At 38.5% G+C, this 21930-nt stretch overlaps 1 protein-coding gene across 5 annotated transcripts; it reads left to right on the top strand.

Moving 5' to 3' along the window:
* The first annotated feature begins 542 nt into the window (after nt 1-542).
* Nucleotides 543-20819, top strand: LOC147218474 (ceramide transfer protein-like). 5 transcript variants are annotated; one of them, XM_086173575.1, is made up of 18 exons: nt 543-691; nt 1130-1222; nt 1421-1555; nt 4854-4970; nt 11213-11320; nt 11570-11708; nt 12263-12349; nt 12480-12637; nt 14609-14701; nt 14865-14951; nt 15094-15186; nt 15467-15544; nt 16658-16753; nt 17194-17326; nt 17409-17479; nt 17579-17707; nt 18079-18208; nt 18951-20819. In XM_086173575.1, exons 2-18 carry the CDS (start codon nt 1136-1138, stop codon nt 19076-19078), a joined length of 1869 nt encoding a protein of 622 aa, XP_086029701.1. In that variant the 5' UTR covers nt 543-691; nt 1130-1135; the 3' UTR covers nt 19079-20819. The 5 variants fall into 5 exon arrangements, with proteins under 5 accessions (XP_086029701.1, XP_086029700.1, XP_086029702.1 ...); XM_086173574.1 differs by having other exon boundaries at nt 543-943; XM_086173576.1 differs by lacking the exon at nt 18951-20819 and adding an exon at nt 18660-18920 and having other exon boundaries at nt 543-943.
* The last annotated feature ends 1111 nt before the right edge of the window (nt 20820-21930 follow it).

Below are 21930 nucleotides of genomic sequence, written 5' to 3'. Positions count from 1 at the left end.
TAAGGCCTGTTGAATGTTTTGCAAAAAAATACTAGCCGTGGAAATGATAACAGCAAATTAGTTTGTAAAAACACAAAACACAAGTCACAAGAAATGTTATAGGCACTTTGATGCAGTTGGCAAACAATGTTTTGGTACATCACCGTCACCTACCGGCTGGGAGTGTAAATGAAAACATCTCGCCCCAGTTACTCAGATAGTGAACAACTCCTTAAATCATCAACTTATTGCGCGCTTTCTGAAAATATACGATAGAAACATTTTAAATTACATTAAACTCTCTGAGAGTTTTATATCTATCTTTTCCCCTCATACTTCTTACCAATGTATAATATATAAATATATATAATTTGTACAATACTCACATCTGCCTGCATCGCATTCTATATTATTATTATTATTATTATTATTATTATTATTATTATTATTATTATTAGTCGGGTTTCACAAGTTAATCTTGGAACGACGGACTCGCTCTGCACACCGACTTCCTGTTAGCTCCTCCCCCGACCTGAATGACAAGCTAGTCAGTCCCCCGCTAATGCTAAGTTAACCGCGGAATGAAATCGGCGTTGCATTCGGCTCTTCGTCAACGAGAAGCCTGAAGTTTGCTTTCTGTTACGCCAGCAACACCCTGGACCTCTTTTTGGAGTTACCTATCAGCGTGTCTCAGGGCTAAACCGGGACAGCGGCAAGTTGCAAGTTTAGTTTACATTTGCAAGTGGCGTCGTTTGACAGCTAACGCCGCTAACTAGCTTGCCTCATTGGTATTCGACGTCAGTTTCAAAACAAAGCCCGCAAAACCGAGAAGTTGAGACTCCTCTGTCACATCCAGTACAGCTCTTTAGCCGTAAAAGTCGACTTAGCTAGTTCCAAACCTGTCAAACGACGGAAAGATAATTTCTGCTGTGCAGCCGATGGTTTATTATCTCCGAAAAGGAGGGTACGTTATATTAACAAACCGTTATTTGGCGGACGGCGCGGTTTAGCTTAAATGAAGATAAATAAAATAAGAATATTCAGCAGATTTGGCTTTTGACGTATTTGGACTGCTAACTGTCCTGCAGTTGCCTCTGAGCTGCGAGGCGCCGCCGATAAAAATCACACTCCGATTTCCTTTGAACCTTAGATTTAAATGTCCGAAAAGAGTTCGTCCGGATCCGACGAGGATGTGGATCCGGAATCCGGGCAGCCCGTGGAGCTCGGAGGCGTCTTGAGCAAGGTAAAGTTAGACGAAGCGGCTGCGGCATTTGCTTTTTTCGTTGTATGCGACAGAAACCGATACAACCCTTATGTTTATAACGCACTACGTGTCAGGGAAATATGCACGAAAGTGGATCACACGTGTGAGCAGAGTGGATTGTTATTTGCAGCCGCTCATTTTTGTGTGTCATTTCTTTGTGTATGTGCACCTCGACAGTGGACGAATTACATCCACGGATGGCAGGACCGGTGGGTCGTGTTGAAAAACAATACTTTGAGCTACTACAAGTCTGAAGATGAACGGGAATACGGTTGCAGGGGGTCTTTGTGCCTCAGCAAGGCTATCATCACGGTAAGTTGGTATAGGGTTACAACATAACTTTACTGCTGGAATGGGCTTTTGCACCTGTCTAACAATAAGGCACTGAGGAGACATAAAATGGGAGACCATCAAAGAACTAATTTTCTACTTCAGTGCTCCTGGACCAGAGTTACCCCTCTTGCAGGTATTGGTATATTGACCCTGTCTTTCCCTATCAGTGTGAAGTTATTCCTTGAACCAGTATCTCAAAGGTAGAAAGGTAAAAAATTAACTAGTGGCTCTACTGTTAAGATAAAAATCTGAGGTTTAGCAGACTAAGCTGTTCTTTCAGCAGTCACTGAGGCAGACACTTGGTCCTCTCACCTCAGAGCAACTGTGATACAGCTTATTTCAAAATTATGATTCCCCCTTGTGTGAATGTGAGCTTTATCTCGTACTTTGAAAACTGTCTCGTACTTGGAAAGCTGTCTTTACACTCACAATACATCACTCGCTGTTGGTAAGATGGCAACAAACTTACGCCCTGGTTAAATATTCACCTTTCTTTCAGAGGATACCGCTGGCCAGCACAGATCCTAAACAGCTGTTTTCTTTTTTTCCCCTGAGATTTATGCAACAGGATTTTGACTTGAAACTGGATTAGCACTTAACATGAATAGTGGTTTGTTCTGTTGTTGAAACACTCATTTAAGTAGGCATTCAGTCATTACATATGTTTGTGTAGACATAAACAAGAGCCCACATACCATTCACCGTGTGGTAATTGTGTTGTTTTGAGCCATGCACTTTATTACGTGCTCTCTCTGTCAGTGTACTATGATCTGTGCAGTCTTTTTACTGCCTCCCCGTTCTTCCTAAATATCTACAGCCATTGCTGTCTAGGGAGACTGTGATATGAGTATCCAGGAATGCAGAAACAAGACTCTGCTTCTCTTCTTGCTTAACATCTGTCTCTTCCACACTGTTTAACTACTGAAGCACACCAGACTGTCCTCATACTGACACAAAATGTGCAGGAAATACAACTGTCTGAAAAGTTCCATCATCTCCAAATGTCTATTTTGAAAATCACTCTTTTTGTACAAGCTTGACTCATTTCCACAGGTTGACCTCAGAACCGTTTTGCTCACAAAGCAACTTATTGAACCTTTCCTTTTTTGCAAAAACATGCAAATTATTAATTTGATCATCATTACTCGTAATGAAATGCAAAACACTCACTCACATACAGCAGTTCAAAAGTGGCTCATGCCAGAAATTAGATGACTTCTAAATTACAAAATTATGATTATTATTATTACTGCTGTTTTGTTGTTGTAGACACTCAAGCAGAAGTAGCTGTATTCTTCTTGTTTTTTTTTAATTGTTGCTCTTTTCCCTGACAGAGCATGTTCAGAGAGAAAAGGGGACTAGTTGTTAAAATATTTAAATTGGCTGGTGGGTTACAAACTCCCCCTCTACTCAGGCCTGTAAAATCACAGTCCCTGCCCTCAAGGTGGCACTTTCGTAAACAAGTTGTAAAGGTCTATACCAAGTCAATATTGTTTTCAGAAATCAAAGTAGTAAACTTTTTTAAATTGTTTTTATTCATTTGAATCTTTTTGATTATTATCTTAAGGGAATTGTGATTTTGTGTAAATTTTCTCAATTGTTTGAAAATCCTATTTTCATAATCTCAAAAATCTTCAGCCAGTGGTCAGATTAGTAACTAGAATGAATTGATCTGAAGTCGTTTAACATACTTTTATTTGTCAGTCCAACTAAATCTATTAACTGTAATTTTACATAATCCTGATAAATCCTTCCTCTTTACTGTCTAGGAAGTCAATAAATGATGATTGCATCAATGTGTTTTTCTATTCACCTCTTTAAAGACTTACACGGTTTTCATTGAGGCAAGAATTCAAGTCCTGTTGACTCAGTGTAAAATATGAAACGTTGATAAAGAAATACCGGTAAGCGGAGTACAAAATAAATCTCAATGTTTGTCATGTGTCACTAGAGTGTCAATGGCCAAGAGCTGTCCTAGGAAAGATACAATCATGGACTTGATGTTAGAACAATTGCATATTCATCCAAAAACTGTTATAATTGTATCAAGTTCTATCTCTGTTACCCTTATACCCAGTTTTTATTCATTTTTGCTCCAATTTGTCTCTTAACATGAACTATGCAACAGTCATGTGCACAGAGGACAGTGTTTCAGTGTTAATATAGAGTAGTGATTAGTCAAGGGAAAGGAGAATTTTCTTTGCAAATTGAAAGAGGTCTGAAATGTATAAAAGATAAAGCATGGTTTAAAATGCTTGATTTGTCTGACTAGAAATTATATCATGGTGTGATGCATTTTAGGAGTCCCCTGTTCCCCTCATGTGAACTGAAAGTTTGTAACCAGATCACAATTCAGGCATTTTATACCAGCATTTTATAGGCATTCATTTATGCATTCATTTATAGTCAGTAACTCAATGAAGGATTTTACAGAATGAGAGAAAACTCAAAACCTCAGGAATACACCCTATTAAGATTAAGTGGAAAGACAGAATAGCATTGAGATATGTTGGCTCAGAGTTTCTGCTCCATATTAGGGGAGTGTGTTGCTGTTTTCCCTATTAGCTAATATAACAGCGCATGAGTGTCATTGAGCAAATCTCGTTAAACTTGGACAGCATGAGATTGTGTCATATGACAACTATAGCATTGCTGCTATTGAGAAGAGAAACGAGGAGGCGGCGATAAATTCAACTTGTCTTATTTCTTGTTAGTTGCCTTTTGCTGAGCTGCTCTCTCCAGTTGAGTGCACTGGTGAAATTCCAATGTCAGAGGAAACGACAGAATTCTTGAAACACATGTCTAGGTGCTTGCTGTGTTTGGACTTGGGTGGGGTGCATTGCAGATCAAGTGGGGGTGGAAATAGTTTAAAGCTTTGGTTCAATAGTGGGAGGTCAGGTTATGGTGACCCTGAGACATGCTGATGTTTTGTTTTTGCAGAGCTTTGCAGCAGTTATTTAGTGTTACCTCTACAGACACGAGACATAAGTTTCTAATTAGCATTATGTTTATTGTGTTTCACAGACTTTCTGTTGTCCTGATGGATGCCACATGTGCCTGAGTATAGCATCACTGTTCATGCATTCTGACAAACAGACAAGCAATTGTGTAATCGCAGGCATCCGGTGTGATTTCTCAGTTGTCACCGTGATGAATATCTTCCAGTTACTCTTTTTGGCATGATTTGAATGTAAATATGTGGTAGTGGTGAGGGAATTGACATGACTCATTCACCTCTCCCTTCTTACTATTCATGAACCATACCCTCTCTTTGCAGCCTCATGAGTTTGACGAGTGTCGTTTTGACATCAGTGTCAACGACAGTGTTTGGTACCTCAGAGCTGAAGATCCTGAGCACAGACTCCAATGGATCGAGTCAATTGAACTGCACAAGGTGAGCAGACTTAAGCTGTTTTTCTTCGTAAGTGGATTTTCATGATTTCTCTGAGCTCTCAATACTTTGGTTTGATGGTTATACAGATCCCTTTGTTGTTGCTAAAATTAAACCGAAGTAATTCCTAATTTCCTTTTTTTTGGCTGCAATGCTCTTAATAATGTAAGAATTGTACTGCCCCCCACCCCGTGTCTAATTCTGTCACCTTGTTGAATGAGTACTCATTGAAGACTTTCTTTTTAATTGCTTCGCATTCAGCCAGATTCCAAACATTTTATTCATGCCCCACTGTGTTATTTCCCTTTGACCATAGCCAACATTCAAGGATATCCTTTTAATCTTCCACTGCCGCATAATTGACATTTTTATTAACAGGTTCCATCTGGAGCCAGGGTAATGTTTAGTAAAGACAGAACATTATCTGTTTCGTTAAGGGAGCTGGGTGTGGTTATAAAGAGATTCTGACAAACACACACAAGCACAAATTCACACACCTTTGTCCTTCTCTCTTCCCCGAACTCCCTTCCCCACCCCTCCCTTGCCTTCTTGCTCTCTCTCCTGCCTGTCCTTCTTCACTCTTTTCCCTGAGAATGTAAGGAATCTGAGGTGTGGAGGTGGGGGTTTCCCCTGTTATCAGTGTCCTGACAGCTGCATACCCTGTGAGAATAACTTTGATAAATCAAGTTCTTTGCACAGATTGTCAAGGCATATTTGAATTGCTATGGATAGATGGATTGCTATGGATAGAAGTGCTATGGATAGAAGTGCTATGGATAGAAAATGTGTCAAAGATGTCATGAAGATTTTGGCTCATCTGTATCTTATCACACATTTGTTTTCTAGAATTTCTAGAGAGTTCATTCAACCGGTAGCTTTTTGGGCTATATCTCACTTGAATAACTTCAAACATCAGTACTCCTTAAGCTTAAGATTCTGTCGCACAAACTTAGCCAAACGAAACTTTGTTGCATCTTGAACATTTGTAAATGGTTGTTGGCAATCATGATTGCCAAGTCCGGGACCTTTTTTTTTTCTTTTCTTTTTTTTAAAAGGTATGAGCATGCAAACAGCGCCTTTCCGAAATACCACACACATTGAACCAATGGCACCTTTGTCCACCCTTTTTTCCCTCTAGTGTTCAATGCCTTGATAAGATCAGCTCAAACTTGGTGGTCTGAATAAGCGTCATATTTGTTGTGGCATATTCTAGATGTTGAACTTTTCATACTCCTAGGTTGTTTTTTTTTTCTAAAAATTGTTTATTCAATATGTTTAAAAAACAACTTTCAAACCGGAATTGGTAAATTGTAAAGAAAAAGTGCCTGATTCTGTTATGTTTCTTGCTATTTCAAAGAAGACCCCCTTTTTTTCCTTGCATGTTACTCAATACAGTATAGCAGAGATTAATAAAAATAATGCTTGAAAACATAAACACTATTCTGTGAAATTTTAATGGGCTAGCTTCGTAGGTTAAGTGATGCTGTGGATTGCCATGGTGCTGTGGGGTGCTAGCATGTCAGTTGAGTGTTAGTGACCACAGGTCTCCTATCCATTAGCAGCTGTGTGAGGGTATTTCTGGGTTACGTTTGGTCTGTGCCCTATAGTAACCTCGTAAGCTAATGTAGCATTACCTGAAATCCTATGAGCAGCTACTGAGTCTATACCGCTCCCAACTGGTCAAAAAATGTCTTGCCGTCTGCACCGCTCTGTATGCCATTCACCTCATATTTCTATTCAGGTTTCTAAGAATGTATGTGCCATCCTCTCAAGGAATAACCACATTTAATAAAGAGAAAAATAGAACTAGTCCTTACCTATGGAGCAGATATAGAGATTTGATTAGTAGCTTCCTATTCCCACTACTAAAAGTACTTCATTTAATGTTAGCGTGATTATAACAGCCCTCAACACTACCAGCTTAGTGGTTGCAGAAATCATACAATGCCACTTTAATTTTTTGCCCTAAATGCCATAAAATCAGATAACACAAAGGGTTGTGTTAAACAAAAACATTATTAATTGTAACACTGATTCCAAATGTATGGATCAATTTAATTTACTATAAAGATCCCATGTAACAAGAGAACAATCAGTCATATTAGTGATAAAATAGAAATACATATCTATTTAAGTGAGTGGTGTGTGGTTATTTTTACATATAAACCCTTTCTTATAGGGTTGATTAAATTTATTAGATTATATTTTACGATGAGTATTTACTGCATGTACAAATTTGCAAAGTAATCTGCAAATTTTTCTTAAAATTAGAAATTAAACATTCATATTGCTATAGGATGTATTTTTTGTGTTTTCCAAAATGTATTTTAATGAATCATGTTTAATAGATGCGAAAGCTGTTTGTAGAATAGGGAGAAACAAGGACTAATAATCAAGAATGAGCACAATAATCAAGTACTGTCTCTCTAGGTTTCATAAAAAAATCTGTAGGAGGATACATTCAAGATTTTGGAGTCAGTGCACAGGGCATGATGGGTCTTACACATTCAGATAAACAACTATGATTCAGTCTAGTCCATTACACATTATCAGAAAAAAAATCCCTCATGCAGTCTTGTCTTGTCCTTTGAAGTCGTTTCAAGAATAGTTAGAAGAGTAACAGAAGTGTGAGACAGCTTTTTCATGCGACATTATATAATCATGTGGGAGATTTCTGCAGTATACTGCATCATGTCTGGTACTGCAGTACCAATCAAGAAGTCCCAAATAAAGTATTTGGAGATTTTTTCAGTTACAATTCATGTTTTTACTGGTAGGTGTACTTGTGTGGGTGCTGTGGACATTAGTGTTAAATGTTGGGACTTTGAGTGCTGTTCTTGATGAATAATGCATTTATTTTAATGCATCACTTGTTCTCACAGCAACCAAAAAGAGAGGCACAGATGACGCTCTATTGTACCTTTAAGGCTATTCCATTCTGTAAAGCATAGAGGGGTGATGCAGTGAGTATTTTGGGAAACCCCTAATATTTTTTGAGAGTGAAATTTCAAGTCAAGATCACAGCATGGTTTCGAATGCATAATAGTATTCTCGCAAATTTAGGTCAGAATAAAATAAAATGAGTCAGCTAGATAAATGTAAAGGAGGTCTAAGCAGAGGTTGTCTCATCCCATCCACGCCGTGCACCTCTTGCTCTCTTTTTTTTTTTTTTCTCTGACACGATGTTTCTTTTGTAATGGGGAGTAGGCTGCTTCAGTCGCCCACCCATTTGATATGTTGCTGTTTTATTACACAGACAGCCAGGGACAGTTCATGTCTTTCTCATGCATATTTGCATGTACCCTTTCTTTGTATCCCTCTCTCACTTGTTTTCTCCACACTCTCAGTGCATAGTCAGTAATGGATGCTGGACGTAGAAATGGACAGGATGAGAAGGTTTCACATATCAGGGTGTGTGGTCTGTTGGTAAATGTATGCAGCCAGAATGCAGCAAGTGTGAGTCTGTGTGTCTGCAGTGGACTGAAAGCTGACATGCGTCGCTCTGCTGAGGAATTACAAGATTCTTCCCCTTGGCTCCAATTGGACTGCTGTTTTCTTCATTTTCCTTTTTTAATCTTACTGATGTTGTCTTTTACTTGAAGAGCTCTTCAGAGCCCGTATGGCTTTCAACCAGCTTTTCTTTCCTCTTGTTTCCCTGTGAGGTGTGTCCGGGGATACAGGAAGACGGGATTTAAGCCTCTGTATTGTCAGAACATTGTTGTTAGGGGAGCGTCATGATCAGGCCAGCAAACTGCCGGGACTGCAGCAGTGTCCTGCTTTGCTTTGGCTGTTGGAATAGTCGAATGGTGGGCTTATTTCATGCTGGCATGTTGCTTGCTTACTTTCACCCATCAATGAACTTGAATGTGTATACCCGTCTTTAAACATGCATAATTAGTGACACATTTATTCCATCCTTTTGTATGTTTTTTTTTTTTTTATATTTCCCACTGTTTCCTAAGCAGATGTTTTATTACCTGCTTTAGTCACTGAGAAATTAGTCTCTGCATTTTTTCGAATTAAGCTAATAGTGCATGCTTATTTTTATACACTTCAGTATTTTTAAATCAGCAGAATTTTCTAATGTTTCCCTAATCTCAAGGAAACTAGCTTTATTTTTTTTTTACGGTCACTAATTGAACAATCATCTCATTGCATCACAGAGCTGTGGGCATTAAATACCATTTCATGCATTTTGCATGGGTGGGTGTTAAATTATATGGCTGTTTGTATGGGTGTATTCAGCTTTCCAGGTGCGTACAGATAGTAATCTGTTGGAATGTCTCTCATAACTCTTCTTTATGCCATTTTATTTATAAGGCCTCTTCATGCCAGTCTAGCAATCTTGCTTGATATGGAATGTTTGAGGCCAATGCTAATACCTATAAGAAATTATCAGCATTTATCAGCCTAAAGGCTGATAAAATGAATTTTTGAGATGCATTGGGGAAAAAAACTGTTTCTGTGGTAACTGCACTGATATGCTTAAGTATGCATACTCAAATATATACAAAAGCATGCTTTCCTTGAAAAAACAAGTTATTTTTTTATATTTATATATATATATTTCTTGTGAAATCAAGACTTGGGATTTGTGAAATCAAGACTTGGGATTCAACTTGCTGAAACAGAATCTCTTGACTTTCTCTTAATAAACTTGCTTGAAACTCATTAGAACACACAGCTGCTCTCGAGTTTTCCACAGCAACAGTCTGAGCAGCTGTGATACATGTCTCTCCAACTGCTCCCTCATGTGCTGCAAATAATGGGGTTGGAGCGTGCTCTGCTGGACAATTCATGATATTGTTTAAATAAACCCTTATTGACTTAATAGATAAGTATTTGGTATTCTATAGTCAGTTTGAATACAAATATCATTCCAATGCATGGCCCCAATTAGATTCATTTTTTTGCAGTGTGGGTGTGCTAGGGCATGTGTTAAAATCAATTGTGATTTCTTCCTATCTGATTTTAGTATGTTTGGTTGTTAGTTTTACACTCCCCCTCCGCTTTTGGAAATATGGTCTTGTGAAAAGGTCAATAATTAGGTAACACAGCTGTACATTCTTTTTGAAGAATGCAAAGGTTTCAGCAACCTATTTGAACATATACTTTACCTTTTTATAGATTTTCTAGAACATAAATGTGAGTATAAAAAATTAAAAAGTGGTCAAATCAGACTCAAAGGGTTGTTGGTGGGATTCTTGTTTAATCACACCATTAAAATGGGGAAAAACTGAAAAACAATTGTCAATTTAAGAAATTAAGGATGTGTCATCTGTGTCGCCTTAAGATATTGTTTGTTTCTTAACTAGCCTTGCTTTATGATATTAGTGTTTTTTCTGGTGTATCTTGTTATAAAAAATATACATTTACTGCACTTCACCCTTCCCTAGCCGTTCCACAAATTATGTAAGGCATTTAGCAACCAAAACAAGTTGAATTAGTGAAACTTTAGCACTTAGATACATCTATCACATAGAAAAATGAAAACCAATTATGTTCATTAAATCAATAAGAATTTGCCCTTTCTTGCTAAAATGTGGTATGAAACTTGATTCTGTCAAAGCTGGAGCAGGCTAAAGGTATTCTTCCAATGGTAGTCTGAAACCTTTTTGTTTTTGTTGCATCACATACCAGCTCACTGTCAGCTTAGGAGATTTTCTCAAACAGCTCTGAAGGATTAAATGAAATGGTTTTCTTTTGGATTGTCTGATTGCACATACAGTCTGTTAAAGATCTCTGTCCCAATGCATAGCTGGTAAGTCTGTTGTTTTCCAGTCAGAGATTGGGTTTTTTCCAACACCAATGCCTGTTTCAGTAAGCAATAATATCTTTCACAGGAAATTTGAGACCAAACTGGTTCCTTCTATTCATGAGACTTTTTTCCCACTGTGCATTGAATCTGATCTGCTGGCTGGTCCATATATTTGCATATTTATCAGCGCCAGTACTTCTCAACAGACTGTTTGCCTGCGTAGGTGTAGGTACTGTACTGGGTCAGTAGCTGCCAGAACTGATCTGACCCTTTCTCTGTCTTGTTTGAATGTGCTGCAGGCATTCTTGAGAAACTAAAAGTTGTTGAGTTTGTTTAGTGCAGCAATGTTTTTTGTTTTATTTTCTTTGCTTCCCCTTTCTCCGTAGGTCATACATTCTTTTTCTTTATTTACAGTGTTCCTAATCGCGCTTGTGTTTTTCTCTCTTTTTTTTTCTCCACTGTGCCTCCTCTCCCACTGGACTTGTAGGCTGAGTCAGGTTATGGTTCAGAAACCAGTTTGAGGCGTCATGGTTCCATGTTGTCGCTCACCTCTGCAGCCAGTGCCTTATCTGCCACATCCTCATCCTCTTTCAAGGTAAAAACATGCCCACCAGAGAATAATGTTACTAAAATACTGTGTTCTGCAGTCAGGAATCTTTTCTATTCAAGCCCAGTAAATGCTCATAAACCCTATCAAAACTCAGAGTATATGTTGCAGCTACTTTTAAAATATATCAAGTGTGCAGACTTTTAATTTTTCAATGTTTTGTCTTGTCAAGGCTCTAATTCAAATGTTTGCTCTCTATAGAAGTAAATTGCTCTACCTCTTTGTCTTTCTGAACAGAAGGGGCACAGATTATGCGAGAAGCTAGCAGAAATGGAGACCTTCCGAGACATTCTTTGCAGACAGGTAGACACTCTGCAGAAATACTTTGACTCCTGCGCTGATGCTGTGTCGAAGGATGAGTTTCAGAGAGACAAAGGTAACCTATTTTATAAATACAATTTAATGAAGCGTGTAGGACTCTACCCTCATACAGACACAAAAATGTCATTTTTAAAGTTACATAAACATCTCAAAACAAAATATTCTTTGCCCGATGCTTGAAGTAATTGGTAATGGGGATTCTATGCTTTTATTGCTGCATTACTGCCCTTTTTCTTTCTTTGAAAAATATTGTACGCTAAAATGAAAAAGGACCTTCTTTGAGAGCAATATAACTGAAACTTAAAAAACAGTTGAATGAAAATTACTTAGCAGAGACTGTCTTCATTAATTTCTAGTGTCGTTGGTAAGCCCCTTTTTTAGAAGGGAAACAAGATCAATATCCACTTATATGGCACTGTGGATTGTTTTATACTCTGCAATAGAATCTTGAAATTGCATTCTTAGTTTAAAGCGTCACTGGATTGTCTCAAGTTTTTTTATATTTGTAAATTGTAGGTACAGCACTGTATATTTTGCGTATGTCTTGTGTATTAAATTTCATCAAATTTGAAGGTAGCGACTAATTTTATTTCTCCCCTTTTCCTCCAGTACTTGAGGATGATGAAGATGATTTTCCTGCTACTTCGAGGCCTGATGGTGAATATAATCACAACAATAATGGCAGCAAAGAGAAATGTGAGTAACGTACAGCTCCTGAATGACCAGTTGATTCTTGTTCCATTATGGTAAATCCAAAGAGCCAAAATGTAATTTTTATGTAAAAGACAACTGTGTGCACTCATGCCTTTGGTTTTGTCTCTACTAGTGTTTTCTCCTGCCAGTCCCAAAGGTATCAATGGTATTGACTTCAAGGGTGAGGCTATCACCTTTAAGGCCACCACAGCAGGTATCCTGTCTACCTTGTCCCATTGCATTGAACTGATGGTCAAACGAGAAGACAGCTGGCAGAAAAGACTGGATAAGGTACAGAGCTGCACTTTGCTAATAGCAAACAGAATAAATGACATATACAGCAACCATGCTAAGAGAAGGAAGATTCTCAATTGGCAACTTCAGTTAAGGGTCAGACTGAGGAACTTTCCCTTAGGTTTTTTCAGTACTTGGCCTTTATGCTTCAGTTTTATATTTTCAGGCTTTGGACTTTGGCTACACAGCTTAACTTTTCAAAACAGTGGTTGAGTTGGGTTTGTCATATATTGGAACAATGGGTTGTGTGAAGAAAGTGACAGAGAAAGGACATTCCAGAACCAGTTTGCCATGCCAGATGATGGCGTGCCCATATGACATTGTCTGAACCGGAAGCCATTGCCTGCTAATGGTGAACCCTCAGGTCGAGTTATTGCGTCACGGAAGACTTGTAATATGTTCATTTCTTCATTTGACTAAAGGTCTACTTGTTCTTTTAAGTCTTTCACAGCTGGGCATCAGTGTTTAACATTTGAACACTGTAAAAACAAAAGAAGGAAAATATGTTCCCACCTCAAATTACCTTGTCTCTTACACAGTGATCTTTTTAAAAATAATGAATTATACCAGCACTACTTCAGTTGTTGAATAATCATACAGCATATAAACTTGCAAAATTTCACATTGCATGTTACTTTAGCACCTGTAATCAAAGTATTGCTTACCCTTTTAAGAAGTCAGACATGCTCATGTCAAAATGCAATTGTGGCCAACAATGAGCTTATAGCCCCCTCTTAAATGATGTTTCACAATGACTCATAGTAATTGACTTTATTTAAGAGGTTCTACAGCATGTGTGTGTCAAGGTGTACTTAACTCAACGCTTGTTAGTCTCGATCCGCTCTGCGTATGTTGTCAAACCAGTTTCTACGTAATGGCTTGCTGCCCAACCCTAAAAAGCACAAAAGCTGGGAAGTTCTTTTAGTATGTTAGACTGCCTAAGCAAACCAACCTCCCTCTTATTTATGTGAGGTTTTCCGATCGATGGAGAGCAGGGGAAGAGAAATAGTCAACTAGACGAGTTGTGACTGCTTGTATTTATGTGCAGACTGAATTAGAAAATGACTGCAAGGGAAACTCGGTGTAGTTTATGGAAGCCCTCAGTACAATGGAAGACAGAGCTTTTAAAATACCAGACACAGAGCTGGATACCTTTGCGGACCTGCAGCCGCTTCTTCACAGTAGGTCTCTGTCTGTCTGTCTGTCTGCCTGTCTGGCTGTCTCACCTTGATAAACGGCTGAGTGAAGGATCTCTTTGTTATTTTGGTGCTGTATTTCCACACTTTACTTTGTTTTGTTTAATGAGCCATTCTTGTCTGATTTTACCTCAGTGTACTTTCTGAAGGCATTTAAGCAAGCATAGCAATCTTGCAATGGCAAATAACTCGCGGCAGATATTGACTGAACCATTTTGTGCGTTTCTGCAAATGTGTGACAAGCAGTAGTTATGAAGATAGCAGTCCGTTTTATAGTGTTTTGCTATATTTACTCACATAATCTGGATAAAGGTGGCTGAGATATTTGAGCTGGTAAACCAGCTCAAGCATTTTTGCATAGTTCTGTATTCAGGATTCTGTAGCGTACACATATGCTACTTCAGGATAATCCATCATCTTTAGCTTTCCATTGTGTGGCAGCAGCGTTGCTTTTAGTTCATATGTTTCAAGGGTGTTCGCTCCTCATGGGGCAGAGCCATTGGATAAACCAGTTTGGATGAGAACCTAACTTAATGAAGTGTGATGCCTGGCTGTTTGTGATGTACACACCTCTTTTTTTAGTGCAAACATTTTAGCAGAAGTACCATGAATAACAATAATTTCAGGGGGATGGGGATTTTTGCTGTCCTTTAACCACTGTTTGCTGCTGTTAAATGTTACATGTATTTTAGAGGCTCTTTCTTTTGAAATGCAGGCACTATTGTATAATGGTTAAATATTATCAGGTGGATAACAGGGTCTTTCTTTACAGGAGCTGGAGAAGCGGAGAAGGGTAGAAGATGCCTACAAGTTGGCCATTAATGAACTGAAGAAAAAGTCACACTTTGGAGGCCCAGACTACGAGGCAAGATTCAATTTCACGAACTGAATTATTGCGGAACACATAATTTATATGTACCAGAATGATTTTGCAACTCACAAGTGCTTTTATGTGTAGATTTCACTACGGTCAGGATATTTCTCACACAATGCCAATGTACCTGACATTTGCTTGTCATCCCTTCCAGGAGGGGCCCAATAGTCTTATTAATGAAGATGAATTCTTTGATGCTGTAGAAGCTGCACTGGACAGACAAGACAAGATAGAGGAGCAGGTGTGATGGAAGGTTTTATATACAGTTCCTCATCTGTCTTACCATTAAAAGTCACTCAGGAGTCCCAGTGCATAGAAAGATATGGTGCCTGCTTATTCGTTTTCAAAGCTGTCTTACCAAACAAACTCTTTCTGTCCTTCAGAGCCAATCCGAAAAGGTCAGGATACCTCGACTAGCACCAGTCCCTTGTGGGGATGCCTACTCCTGTTCTGGCTCCCATCGATTTGCTACCAAGGTGGTGAACATTTTTCTAAAGGCCATTCTTCTCTCCATGCTATTTCAACCACAACCAGTCTGACCTGTCTATAAAATTCTAGCTTGCATTGGCATGTTCTCATGCCTCAATGTTTCACCATACATAATGTAACAAAGGATTAGTTATGCATGTATTTTTCAATTTTAAGACAAACTATGTAAGCTGTTGCTTAGATTTGTATTTTTTGCATTGGTACATTGCAATTCTTTCTCTTGCTTTCCTCATTTCTTTCTCTATCAAATGTCTCTCTGCTGCACAGACCTATAGCCATTCCTCTTCCTTATCTTCTATCGAGCTAGTCAGTGCTTCAGATGACATTCACAGATTCAGCACTCAGGTATTGTATCCACAGGGTACATGTATCTGTGATGGGATGTTAGCACCTACTCCTTTACGCTGTAGTCTCAGAGCATGAAGAGAAAGCATGGGAATGCCTAACAACATATTTCCCAGAGGGTGCGTGTGTGCGTGCTTGTTTATATAAGCAGCAAGAACTTGACATCATTTGAATGTCCTAAAGAGGTACAACAGTTCAGTTATTACCATTGAGAACAACTAGTTTTTCAGTGCATGATTAAAACTTAGCTAAACTCTTTTCTTCCAATCTGCCCTTTCCTCACACTTAAATCCTTTTTCAGACCAAGTGTTACCATGCATGCTGAGTGATAAGACAATTGTGCAGCTTTAACTCCATGTGCTTGCAATTTGTATTTGAATGAAATAACTATCAAACCAACATTATTTTGTTGACAAGCACCAAGTAGATAGTTGGTTTTGAGCAGTGTAATTACCCATTTATTTATTAAAAGCCATAAAACGGATAGAAGTGAAATCATTAGAAAAAGAAATATAGTATCTTAATGGTGTATTTTCTTTGTGTTGTGGATACTGAAATTGACATTGTAGCTGGTAAGAAATAATGATCTTTCTGCAATTGTCTTAATAGCAACTGGAGGAGACAACCACAATGGTGTATGCTTCCTTTTTTAGAAGAAATACAGAATTTTATTTTTTAATTTCACATGGATTTGGCAGATTGCAGTGGTGAGAGAAAGTGTAGGAATACACAGGTTACATTGCCTGATGAAATAAAGCAAGAAAAAAAATACTGCAAACAACTCACTACCATGTTGCAATAGATCAGACTCTGATAGAGTCTGATAAAAAAAATTATAGTAATAGCTGCTATTAACACAAATATTTTTAACAGGACAACACAAGTTGTCAGATAAGTAGTGTGATTCATTTTCTGATGTTGTTTAGAGTATATCACTATTAATTTATAATAAAAACTTGGCCTTAGCCGACTATCAGGTTATAGCTGTACCCTTATTATTTTATTTATAAAAGCCTTCTCTTGCAATTTTCCTGATTTAAAGCATGTGTTTTATGAGGCGCATTGATAGCAGTATATCAGCTAACACCTGGATTGAATCTGTTTGTTTCGTAGGTGGAGGAGATGGTGCAAAACCATATGACTTACTCTCTTCAGGACGTGGGTGGAGATGCCAACTGGCAGCTGGTAATAGAAGAAGGAGAGATGAAGGTGAATACAGAGGAGATGATTATGACTCATTCCCCTCTGTTGCAAGCTATGAATATTTGGGACTGATTAATTTTTTAATGTTACAATGGCTCCTTAAGAAGAGTTCTTTGCAATGTATTCTAGGTAAAGCACACCCTACTTGATCCTAACCAAGTACCTCCTGAATCCTTTGTTCCTAAGTAAGGATAACTATATAACAATTGACTATGCCATCATGAAATTGCAGTTCTCAAAATCAGTATTATGACAGTTTATATCAACCTATTGTTGTTTTTTAAATCTTGTGAATCTCCAAGAAACTGTAAACATACCCCTTGTGGTGCATGCACTGTACGATAGTAAAGCCTACAGTAGAAGTAGCTAAATGTCTCTCACAAAATTTGTAATAGTTTTGTAAGACTGTCAATCTGCTGCTTCTCACCCACTGCTTTATTCACCAGGTGTACAGGAGGGAGGTGGAAGAGAATGGTATTGTGCTCGATCCTCTGAAAGCTACACATGCAGTAAAAGGGGTTACGGGGCATGAGGTGTGCCACTACTTCTGGGACACAGCTGTGCGATTGGACTGGGAGAGTAGGTTCACACCATCCTACATCATGCAGTACCAAGAGTGTGATTTGTCATATTATATACTAACCAGTTCTTCCTCTCACAGCCACCATCGAAAATTTCAACGTTGTAGAAACACTGTCTGATAATGCTATTGTTGTTTACCAGACACACAAGGTGAATGAACTTATTTTTAGACTTCTTGTGCATTTGATTATTCATATTCAGTGTATTGCCTGTTTAATGCTAAACATAATGCCACCAATTGTGTTTCAGAGAGTATGGCCTGCCTCTCAGAGAGACGTGCTCTATCTGTCAGCGATCAGGAAGATCTTTGCAACAAATGAAAATGATCCTGACACATGGCTGGTCTGCAACTTCTCCGTAGACCACGACAACGCCCCTGTAAGATTATTCCAATATCCTTGTAAATCTAAACAATGCATAGTAGTAACAGTTTCAGTGCCAAAATATATCATCATACCATGTCCATGACATTTTCAATTTTACCATAATTCTGTGATTAATTACATTCATAAGGAGTTTATATTTTTAGCAAATAACCACCATTTATTGTTAAGAGTATCTATCCATCTGAGAGTATCTATCTATTTTACTATTTTACAAATTTTACTATTTGCAATTTTACAGATTTACTCATGGGCCCTTTAAAAGAAGTGTTGGAGTAGTTTCAAATACTTTAACCTCTCTGGAATGTTTGTGATGTGGAGCAGTTTGGACATGATCAGGTTTTACATTTTTGTTCTTGTTTTCAGCCGACAAACAGATGTGTTCGTGCCAAAATCAATGTCGCCATGATCTGCCAAACTCTCGTTAGCCCACCAGAGGGTGACAAAGAGATCAGCAGGGACAACATCCTCTGTAAGATAACCTACGTTGCCAATGGTGAGTTTCTCTTTCACATTAAGATTTAGATTTAATGTAGTCAAGATGAATAAGCACCACTTAAGAAGAGTAAAAGATGGCACTGTATTCTTAAGCTTGCTGAATTGTTTCGTCTTTTCCTGTATTGACCATAAATAAGTTTTGTCACAAATTGTATGAATCAAGACAAAGGCAACTGAGATGTATTTTGGAGTAATCTACAGATGAGAGCTTAACTGACTCTTGGGGTTTGATTTAACATAGCTTAAATCTTAAGATTGATGGTTATTCATGAAGTGAGCCAGACAGACATGTAGGCGCAAGTCTGCTAGATGCTCAAAGTGACAGCGCAACAAAACACACAGACTCACTGCTGTAATATATCTCACAAATGCTTTACTATACACTATAACACATTTTTGGCAATCTGTGTTTATACTGATTGATGTTTATAGAGGCTGTCTTATGTCAGCCATCAGGGCTGAATGGAAACTTGGTCAAGATGTGCGGAGTGTCTCTACTCCTCTGACTTCCTGCAGATGAAGATTGTAACATAAAGCAGCACAGCAGTGGGAACCAACAGCTGCTTTATTAGTCAGCCAGCCAGGTCATATGAGTGCATTTGGGGGGAAAAAATGAAAATATATTTACCCTCCACCTCCTATTGAGCTAAATGGTCACAGTTTGTTTGTATCAAGTTGCTCTTTATGTTAAATGCATCTTTCCAAATTAGGATGATAATTCTTTTCTGTTTTGGCCGCAGTGAATCCAGGAGGCTGGGCTCCGGCCTCAGTCCTGCGAGCTGTGGCCAAGAGGGAGTATCCCAAGTTCCTTAAACGTTTCACCTCCTACGTCCAAGAAAAAACTGCAGGGAAGTCCATCCTCTTCTGAACACAGAGGGAAGTAGAGAAGATCAAACATCCGCTGATGCATAAAACCCTGACCACTCTGTTGGACTGCACATCACTTGCCGATGTCGTCAATTTGGAGAAACAAAGGCAACATGTACTCTCGATGTGTTCCTTTTCAAAACATTGATCACAGAATTGCCTTCTGGTTTTCAAGCATCATCGAATCAAGGCTTTTCAGCAAGACAAAACTGGTGAATAAATGACCTTTTCATTTGTCAGCAACGATCGTTAATCAGACAGCAATGTGCAAAATGCACAACCCTGGTCGGTCCACAGGAACCCTTCATACAGAACTAATCAGTTTTTTGGCTTCAACCTATCAATCTGTGTCATCAAAGTGGGTCACCAATACTTGTAAATTCAAGAATTTGCTTAATCGTTTTCAAATAGTAAACCATGAGTTTCTTTTATGTAATTTTCTTTTTGTACATTTCTTATAATTGCATACTTCTTGAATTTTGGGGTTTACTTTAATCAATAGGGGATCATTTGCTTGTTTTGCTGCTGCTAAACTACCAAAAGAAGGCAAAGCTGATGTTATAAAAATAGTAACGGCAGTGGTGAGTTGAGGTTTGGAACTAGGTGTCTCTTTGTTGCCTTCTCCTGCGCCTCTGGTGACGACTCTTTGCAGTTTGATGGAGGGTCTGAGCCTAAAACTGAAAATGTTTATCCTGGAGATCTTTATACTTCTAGATTGTTGTAGTGTAGGTTCTTGAGAGCACCATGGACACAGTGTATTGTATAGAGAAAACAAGAAAAGTTTTCAGTTAGTTTACCAAAGTGAGAAAATGTGAATTGACTGTTAAACGCTTGAATTTGATGACATTAACAGACAACGGCAACCTGAAGTGGAAGCCAATGAACATTTGTTAAAATGGACAATGTTTTCAACAAATTGATAATTAATCATGACTTGGACATATTCACATTTGTAAGTGCAAACATGTTGATTTTTTTTTTTCTGTCACCTATGTTCAAAGTTTCCGACACCTTTTGGGAGTGAATTATGTCTCAATTCCAATGTGTTCTGGTGTTCATTGCAAATTGGCCTTCAGTGAATCAAAAATGTGTCCATTGATGAATGTCACATCTCACAATCATGTATACGCAAGGCTGGAATACCACCTCTGCCTATTGTACAGAATAATCTTAGATTATGTTTTGAAGGATAATGTTGACACCCTTATGCTACAATATCACATGTTGAATACCACACTACAGCACAGCGGCCCCGTGCCCTTTGACTGATAAATTACCCCCAGAATGCCTTAGACAACAGGATGAATCTTAAAAGTCCTGCTTATCTCTACTGTACAGCCACCAGATGTGCATTTATCAACATTGAAAGTGTGTGTGTGTGTGTGTGTGTGTGTGTGTGTGTTGGGGGGGGGTCAGCATTTCACATCATCTTACCTCGATTTAAGGAAAAAAAAAAAGATTTTGTTTCATGGCATCAACGGTTGAGATTTTTGCAATCACTAGATCTTTATCACTATCATCCAGTCTTAGGGGTCAGTGTAGGAATGACCTTCAAGTGTTTTTGTGAAGAGTAAGATCTATGTCAGCTGAAGAATGCATTAAGTGTTTTTAATTTTGATATTTTGTTAATAATCTCCACATTCTTTGTATGTGTCTATGTTGTACATCAGAAGTGTTATTATTTGCACTAAATGTAATGCAGTTTGGAAAATGTTCTGTAAATAAAATTGATACACAATCCACATAAGTGAAGTATGCTTTTTTAGAATAGAATTTCCAATTTAAGTCTTTATTTAATTTACATCCATTGATGGGCAAGCCATCATGGGAAATGAACTATTCATTGCAATAGCCATTCACACTTTGGCTTCAATTTCAATAAACATGCTTTGGAGCTTTATTTTATTTTATTTTCACCGTGAAACGGGGTAGAAAGCAGAATGATCAGGAACATTTTTGCTAAAAAGGAAAAGGCCCGGAGAGCTCATGTAAATGTCACTTCAAATCATAATTAAGTTTTTCATATTTTATCTGAGCCTCAACAACCAACGTGATTTTTTTTCTGTCTTATTAAATTTAAAATAGTTTAATGCAGCCTCAGGGCGGCACTGGCCCGTGTCTCTCCAAGCTTGCCTTGGGGGGGCACGGAGCAGTGTCTCTCTGTGCCGGTCCCAAGCCCGGATAAATGCAGAGGGTTGCGTCAGGAAGGGCATCCGGCGTAAAAATTTTGCCAAAACCAAACATGCGAGTCAACCATAAACATATCATGCCAGATCGGTCATGGACCAGGTTAACAACGACCACCATTGGTACTGATGACCTCAGGGTACTAATGGAAATTGGGCTACGGTGGGTCGAAGAACAAGAACAAGAAGAGGAGGAGGAATGCGTGTTCAGAAGCAGAGAGAGAGGAGGAAAGGAAAGAGCCTGGGACTGAGAGTAGGGACTTTGAATATCGGGACTATGACAGGAAAAGGTAGAGAGTTGGTCGACATGATGCAGAGAAGGAAGGTGGATATACTGTGTGTCCAGGAGACCAGGTGGAAAGGCAGTAAGGCTAGAAGCTTCGGAGCAGGCTTTAAGTTGTACTATTATGGTACTGACAAGAAGAGAAATGGAGTGGGAGTTATCTTGAAGGAGGAGTTTGTTAGGAACGTCCTAGAGGTGAAAAGAATGTCAGATAGACTTATGAGTCTGAAACTGGAAATTGAAGGTGTGATGCTCAATATTGTTAGTGGCTATGCCCCACAGGTGGGATGTGAATTTGAAGAGAAGGAGAAGTTCTGGAATGAGTTAAATGAAGTGATGCAGAATATTCCCAGAAATGAGAGAGTGGTAATTGGTGCAGACTTC

The sequence above is a fragment of the Fistularia commersonii genome, chromosome 26, assembly GCF_037954325.1.
Source record: "Fistularia commersonii isolate RoL2024-O1a breed Wild chromosome 26, RoL_Fcom_v1.0, whole genome shotgun sequence".
NCBI lineage: Eukaryota > Metazoa > Chordata > Actinopteri > Syngnathiformes > Fistulariidae > Fistularia > Fistularia commersonii.
This window is presented reverse-complemented; position numbering and strand designations above follow the sequence as displayed.

Coding starts and splice junctions, on each gene's coding strand:
- LOC147218474 (XM_086173575.1), top strand. CDS start 1,136: ATGTCCGAAAAGAGTTCGTCCGGATCCGACGAGGATGTGGATCCGGAA. Junction 12,350..12,479: donor TAATGGCAGCAAAGAGAAAT/GTGAGTAACGTA, acceptor TGTCTCTACTAG/TGTTTTCTCCTGCCAGTCCC. Junction 15,187..15,466: donor CCCATCGATTTGCTACCAAG/GTGGTGAACATT, acceptor TCTGCTGCACAG/ACCTATAGCCATTCCTCTTC.